The sequence below is a fragment of the Rhodamnia argentea genome, chromosome 5 (genome assembly GCF_020921035.1).
Source record: "Rhodamnia argentea isolate NSW1041297 chromosome 5, ASM2092103v1, whole genome shotgun sequence".
NCBI classification, from domain to species: Eukaryota; Viridiplantae; Streptophyta; class Magnoliopsida; order Myrtales; family Myrtaceae; genus Rhodamnia; species Rhodamnia argentea.
Genome location: NC_063154.1, coordinates 8,883,631 through 8,891,189, shown reverse-complemented (window position 1 = coordinate 8,891,189; position 7,559 = coordinate 8,883,631). Strand labels below are relative to the sequence as shown.

At 44.8% G+C, this 7,559-nt stretch overlaps 2 protein-coding genes across 2 annotated transcripts; one reads left to right on the top strand and one right to left on the bottom strand.

The window, feature by feature from the left end:
• Positions 1 to 384: 384 nt before the first annotated feature.
• On the bottom strand, positions 385 to 3,199 carry LOC115739916 (PHD finger protein At2g01810-like). The gene is given in 5 exon segments (XM_030673229.2): positions 385 to 778; positions 780 to 880; positions 882 to 2,226; positions 2,312 to 2,555; positions 2,852 to 3,199. Coding segments are annotated over 5 exon segments (2,064 nt in total). The 5' UTR covers positions 3,177 to 3,199; the 3' UTR covers positions 385 to 729.
• A 1,176-nt stretch (positions 3,200 to 4,375) lies between these two features.
• Positions 4,376 to 6,330, top strand: LOC115739951 (binding partner of ACD11 1-like). Its single transcript, XM_030673272.2, has 6 exons — positions 4,376 to 4,462; positions 4,661 to 4,744; positions 4,835 to 4,938; positions 5,037 to 5,112; positions 5,325 to 5,408; positions 5,603 to 6,330. Exons 1-6 carry the CDS (start codon positions 4,457 to 4,459, stop codon positions 6,206 to 6,208), a joined length of 960 nt encoding a protein of 319 aa, XP_030529132.2. The 5' UTR covers positions 4,376 to 4,456; the 3' UTR covers positions 6,209 to 6,330.
• Positions 6,331 to 7,559: the final 1,229 nt, after the last annotated feature.

Here is a 7,559-nt window from a genome sequence, read left to right as displayed (position 1 = left end):
AAAATTTCTTACTTCCTGGATCTGCTTTGCAGAAACTAATTCATCAAATTGCAAGGAATGTGCTGTAACCATTCTCTCTCTCTCTCTCTCTCTCTCTCTCTCTCTCTCTACTATGTTTTTAATAAACAAACGATAGATATATTAAGATTGCTTTGCGAAGTGACGTGCCAAACTTCTCTTCGATATCGAAGACGACCCGCTTGTTTAAATGGGAGCTCACAATTTAACGCAATAGTATATTCTCGACCTTGCTATGCCTAGCATTATCATTCTCAGTACGAGCATATCTAGTCTAGCAGAATGAATAAGTTATAGGGATCTGGCCCCATCTTCTTCTTTACTTTTCTCTATATATCCATCAGCCTTGAATCTCTAGCTGACTTGCATGGGAGTACTCTCTGTCCAGCCCCCCAAGATATTCCCACGAAGAATCTTTTGGGCCAAAGAAAAAACAACACCCACCAATTCAAATTTTCTGAACCCCCTCCAGGTATGTAAACAGCAAGATCTGAGAGCTCTTTCACTAATTCCAAAGTGAATAAAAGAATCGGATCTATTATGCCTGTTCAGTTCATCTAAAGAACCACAACTACAGGGTGATCCTGATCAAGCAAAAAAAACAGTTCTTGACTATATGTTAGAGAGCCATGAACAAAATTGACTGAATGATATTTACCAGTTCTCTGACCCCAGAAAGGAAAGGAACAAAAAAGGAACATATATACCTAGTCAGTTCTTCTTGTGCTTCGCTGCATTGCACCTACCACATATGAACATATTCGTCGTCCTTGATACCGGCGCACAAGGTATGCTGCCACCCCTGACAAGCATCACAAGCCACCATCCTCTCGCCATTGTCCTCTTGATGATCCACCATCCAAATTATCTGTCCCGCCTTCATACCTCAGTTTACTCTTCAAGTCTAGCCCTTGCCCTCTGACCAACACCTCCATTTGTGACTCCAGAACAGAATGCTGCACTTGCTGGTCATCGCGCACCTGCGTTTCGCAAGCTTTCACTTCCCTCACAATGAACTGGTCCATTATGACGTATGTGTCCCTCAGTGCTCTCTGCACAGCCAGCTTGAGCTCGCCGTTCGTCGCGCTTTGAGGGACATCAACCAACTCGCCTGGCGGGAGTGACCGTGTCAAATGCGACACCAACTCAGCGTAAGTTGGCATGACTCTGCATGTGATTCTCATGAGCTTCTCATCCTTTGCGTTTGCATATTTCCATTCCTTGACGAAATGCTTACTGTCCCGGATCACCCCGGTAGCCAAACTCACAGGGTGAGAATCCGGGTAGCCAAACAAAATGTTCTCATACAAACACAACAAGTCCTTGTAAACATCAAACTCTTGCTCTACAGCTGGAGAACGTGAACGCAAACTATCTCTATCTTCAAGCTTTTCCACCTTGCCAGCTTCTTGAACAGTAAATTCCAGAGTTTTGGTTCGGGGGTTCATCTTGCGACGAACAATCCGACTGCCCACGATTGTATTGTCTATGTTTTTTATGACGAAATCAATTAGTCCAGTATCTCCGATATATAGACGGACAGCATCTCGCAATTCTTGCCTGGACATGCTTTGGTGTCCTTTAGCATCTGCTTTGTGTTCTTTCAAAGTGTTGACTATAATTTTAGCTGCATGCTCCAACCTTTTTGTTGGCCATCTAGAATATAATTCTGCAACAGGAAGTGCGGAAATTGAAGATGTATCTTTTGCAGAATTATCGTCAACTGTGCTATTCTTCTCTTCATAGGATCTTGAGATATTAGCAGACAGTGCTGGTGCAATATTATCAATTGTATTGAGCTGAATAGGCTTTCGATTGTCTGTTACCATTGGCGATTCAGAACAGACCGCAGGGTATCCTTCCATGGTAGTATTTTTCTGGATCGGATGTTTGTGCTTGAAAGCAAGAACAAACTTCAGCAGGTCACTAATGGTGACCAATCGAGACTCACTGGCAACTTCATATTTACGTATGATTTGCCGAATTGCTCTGCCATGGCTTGTGTGAATAAAGTCTTGAACAATGGTGTTGATATCTAATGATCCAAGAACTTCAAGTGCTCTGCTGTATTTCTCTTCTGTGACTCCGAAACTTCCAAGATTAAACTTGTAACCCCATTTCGCAAACCAAGAGCGTCCATATGCAAGTTCATACAGCGACGGAAGGTCCATGGAACGCTTCCTTGACATATCATGGACTGTGATTTTCCTAACAGGAGAACCCAAAACCAATTAGGAAAAGCAACATTACACCACCCTATCTATACCATGTAGAATTTGATATTCAAATTCACCTGGCTCGAAGATTCGCACAGATTTGATCCCACAGGTCCATCAATGCTTCTGCGTGATTAGAACGAGAGCCCTCCTCATCACGATCAATACAGAGAAGATGCCCGAAACCATTGCAGTGGATCATGCCATGTAAAAGATGAGTGTCAAGCTTGAGTATGTCTCCGCTCATGGGTTCAGTCCATTCACCTTCTCTGGGAATGATGAAGTGATATCTCCTCTTGGACACAAAATGGTGACTCCAACCTTCAAAGCCCAACAAGACGCCGATCACAAACCGGCAAATTACAATTTCGGAAACCAAGAAACGAAACTCGAAATCTTTCCCCGAACAAAGTTCGACGAAATCCTCCCCAAACCAGGACCAAGAACGAATTCCAAAACGACATCAACGCCGCAAAAAAAAAAAAAAAAAATCGAAAACCCTATTCAAAGAAGAAGAATCTAGAAAACCCAAAGAAACCCAACCCGGCAAACAAAAAGAATCCAAAACAGCCACGAAATACAAAGTTTCCGGAAACTGATCAAGAAAACAGACTCACCGACGCATCTGCAGACGTCGCAGAAGGGCCGCGGGGAGCCTTGGACGTCCTCCTCGACGGTGTAGAGGGGGACGACGACGCCGCTGCCGGGGACGCTGCCCACGACGGTGCGCCACGCGGGGTAGCCGTCGACGGTGGAGCGGTCTTGGCGCTTGGCGCGTTCCTCGAGGAAGCGGCGGACGCTATCGCGGAAGGGGCCGGAGAAATCCATGGGGTGGGAGGAGAACGGGGCGGGGGGTGGGGGAGAAGAGGGAGAGGCTGCCGGCCTCCTCCTCTTGCGCTTCGTGCGGGACTCGGGCTCGGACTTGAACATGCTTCTTCCCATTCCAGGAGTCTCCCACTGCGCGACCGTGTAGTCAGTGTTTTCTTCACTCTATTTTTCAGGGGACGAGACGAAAAAAAATAAAATAAAAATAATAGATAAAAATAATTTTGGATTCTGGATTCGGGTTTGTGGGGACGTGGGATTGAAACCCTAAATTGGCGGGAGACATGGGGGGGAAGTGGGCAATTCGGTAAATTTGCCCCGGGGGTTGGGCGTGGGGAAGAGAGAGTGGGCTTGAGTCGAGTCGAGTCAAGTCGAGTCGGTGGTCGTAGTTGTCGTCTGTTTGGCAACTTGTTCACGAGACGGTCACGGCGGGGGAACGGAGGGCCGTCGTCTTGTTTGCTGGTCATGGGTCCGGGGTTGGGCCACGGCCACCGTGCGCACCGCCCGCCACAACATGTTCGGGTCCGAGAAACATAGTGGTTGAAATTCGGATGGATGATCCAAAAAATTAGACTCGGATAAATACAAAATCGTCTCTTTTTCCTCCTTCATAACGTAGGACTTAAAGATGGATATGAATGGTCGGTACGAGTACGGATAAATTGGCCTATCCATACGTATTCGAATAATGTTTTATTAATGTAATGGTCACAAGACACTGTGAATTTTGAAATATATTTCGAGGAGTAGATCCAATTGATAGGATAACCGAATCCGATGAGGTGTTGAAAAATCTAGATGGAATCACGAGGTATTTTATTTTGCTATAATTGCTCCATTCGAAAGAAGGTGCATCGGAATGTTTGGGGTTAAATGGTTGAGATTAGTCATGATTTCCTATTTTCTTTTTTTCTTTCTTTCATCACGAAGAGGGTAACGGCGGCGGTGGCGGATCCTTCATCACCGATCTTGAGATAGTGACCTCGGTTGAGAAAGAGGAGACGCATACATGGTGCGCAGTCAGGAGCGACCTCGGTTGAGCAACAGGAGATCGTCATGTCTCTCGCAGGCGAGGAGAACAGGGTTTGTGGCGCCATGCACGAGAAGAGACCGGCTCCGGCCACGCATGGCGGCGGCAGCCGGGGCTCGGGCTCGTCTTAATCGGGTTGCTGTTGCGTCGCGAGTGGATTTGTCGAGTTGTCAAAACTCATAACAAAATACCTGCAATAAGATCCCTGAAAAACTGGGAAAGGGCGGTAATAAACCAACACAAACCACACAGTTTCCGAAGAGAGCGCAAAACTGTCGTTCTGAACTCTCTCTCTCTCTCTCTCTCTCTCTCTCGTCTGAAGAAAGTTTCAATTGGTTCTAGTAGATCGTCTTAACACAAATTCGCAATGTCGGTGAGTGTTCGATTTCTTGTGCTCTGTTCTTGTTGCTTCTGGTTTCACCTAATGCATTTGGCTTTTTGCAAGCATTCCCATTTGCGAGCCAATGTTCAATCCTTCGTTTCCTTAACATGAGCTCCGTCCCGGCATCGCTTATCATCTCTCACAGATTGTGTGTACGTAAATGTTCTTGTTTTCCCCCTGAATATGCAGGTCTCGGAGGATAATGCAGAAAGGAAAAAAGGGTCGGTCCCTGAATCCATCATGACATCAAACTGGACAATCAATGTATCCGAGGTGCGGTTTAGTTTCGTCCGATCTCGTTATCGGACGATTAATGCATTCGAAGTTCTTCATCTGTTTACCATGCTCTTCCGCATTTTGCAGATAAAGACGATCAAGGTCAGCAACATTTCTCCGAATGTCACGGACCGAGACATTAGAGAGTTTTTTTCTTTCTCGGGCGACATCCAATACGTCGAGATGCGAAGGCAAGAATTTAAGTTCACCTCGAGGGAAAGAAAGGGTCCTTCTGTGCAAGAATTTTCTTGGGTACACAGCAGACTGATGACGATTTTTCATTTTGCAGAGAATCAGAATCGTCTCAATTTGCTTATGTCACTTTCAAAGAAGCGCAGGGTGCAGACACAGCAATGCTCCTCTCGGTAAGTATTCTAAACCCAAAGTAAGATTTCAATGGTTGCCCTATACATCCATGGACGAACTACTTAAGTTCGAATCGTCCTCCTGTATTTGGCGCTAGATCGAATCCGGAAGTCGAAAGGAATGATTGCATCCATTAATTTGATGTTATGATACAAAATCGATTGAATTATGTCTGTTGATTGAGGTTAAGTACTAATTAAATTGATTTCAGGGTGCTACAATTGCTGATCTTTGTGTCAGCATAACACCAGTTGATGATTACCAGCTCCCCCCAGAAGCTCTTCCCTCCACACCAGTAAGATCTTGTTAAGTTTCAAATTCTTGGACGCTAAATGGTTTTAATAACGAAATTGTTTTTTATTTACGCATTTTTCAAGCGATAGAAACCACTGTCATAAGTAGGAATATGTTTGCAATTTCAGAGTTTGCATTTGATTTGTCAATGTGAATTCTTCTGTCTTTTCGTGTGATTTGAATCTTGCATTGAAGGAGAAGAGCCAAACCATTGGTGGCGATGCCATCAAAAAGGCTGAGGACGTGGTGAGCTCGATGCTCGCGCGGGGCTTCGTCCTCGGGAAGGACGCGATTGCGAGGGCCAAGGCCCTCGACGAGCAGCACAACTTGACGTCCAGCGCGTCCGCCACGGTCGCCTCGATCGGCGGCAAGATCGGCCTGGGTGAGAAGCTAGGCGCCGGGACCACAATAGTGGCGGGCAAGGTGAAAGAGATGGACGAGCGGTTCCACGTGTCCGAGATGACGAGGTCGGCGCTCGCGATTGCCGAGCAGATCAAGGCGAGCGGCTCGACCGCGGGCTCCGGCATCATGAGCAACCGGTACGTGTCGACCGGGGCCGCGTGGGTGTCGAGCGCACTCGGAACGGTCGCCAAGGTAGCCGAGGACGTGAGCAACATGACTAAGGAAAAGGTTGAGAAGGCTGAGGAGGATAAGATGGCTGCGTTGGGCAGGGGAGAGGTTGGGAAGGGAAATGATGCTGCTGCCGTTGCTGCTGCTACACATGTTCATGTCGATGGGTCGTCATCAGGTGGAGCTCCCATTTTACCAGTTGACTCTAAGGATGCTAAACTTGAGGTGTGAGGAATCTGTCTTTTCACTTGTGTTCATGGGATTTCCATCACTTGTTGTATAGACTGTACCGTCGTTTAACACAGAATATCTGTACCTGGTTTCTCTTATTCTTTTGGGTTGTGTATGGTTTATCTGCTAAAAGAGTATTTACTAGCCGGGATAACGATGACGACGGTCCCGACGGCAAATGGTGGTTGTCATCCCGTGATTGATTAACATGCATTAATTATCTTGTGAAGATCATCTACCTCGGTAGTTATCTCGCCTCTCTCTCTCTCTCTCTCTAATCTAATTTCTCGGTCTCCGCTGCCACCGCGTGATATTGCTATTATCCGGTCGCTTACTGAACGAGTTTATCAAAATATAACAAATCCCCCACATCTTTCATTATATCCCATCGTATCTCAATCTCAATTTTTGTCTTAACGATTAGACGCGATATAATAATTTTAGTATAAATGGCGATAAGGCTTCACATCCTCATGGTTACTCCACTCATTTTTGCAATCTGCTTGGAGTGTAGTGGACAATGATGGGGTTGCTCTAGTACATGACATCCTTAAAAGCTGTAAAAATGCGGTCAATTACGCTCATGTTTGGGTAATTTTGCAAATGTTCACTAAACTTAAGAAATGTTTGCCAATCCATTTATTGAACTTTCGTTTTCATTTAACAAATCAAACTTCGATTATTTGCAATTGATGTATTTTGACTGAACTCCATCCAATTTTCCAGTCAAATGCTAACGTGGGAAACAATTCACCGATTTGCAGGCAAGTGTTGTCACACCCCGAAACCATCAAAGATGGGGATATGACACGGCCGTCTTTCCACACGAAAAAACGTAGCCTCAAACACACACATGATATCAAAGTTTAAATTTCCAACTATCTCAACAATACTCATATCCAAACAGCAACTAAAACAATAACTACCAAAGTTCCCGTCAATATCGCTCTTGTTTTATTACCACCAGATGAAGCAACTAAAAGGATTGGAAGGAATAGTGTGGGTAGCCACAGTTCAATGAGTAATACATATCTTTTTAAGTAGGTCGAGCATCAATATGCATATTTACCAAAACAATAACGAAACTCAATAATACCAAATCCAATTGATAATATACGTCCCACATCAAATATAAGTTATTTATTTTCAGCAAAGATTCGTACGCATACAATCAAAATAAACATTGAAGTACGCGGTCACGTGAATAGTAAAATGCTGAAATACTCATTATTTTCAAATATCATAGCTCGTACCAAAAGCGGGCCATATCTTTACACAAAATTTTAAAAGTAATAGAAATCCTTTTCTAAATCAACAATATTGAATCATATATCAACGGTTGTTTCATTGA

Excerpts from the sequence above, each read along its gene's own strand:
- LOC115739951 (XM_030673272.2), top strand. Across the intron at positions 4,939-5,036 it reads CAATACGTCGAGATGCGAAG|AGAATCAGAATCGTCTCAAT; the intron begins GCAAGAATTTAA and ends TTCATTTTGCAG. Across the intron at positions 5,409-5,602 it reads AAGCTCTTCCCTCCACACCA|GAGAAGAGCCAAACCATTGG; the intron begins GTAAGATCTTGT and ends CTTGCATTGAAG.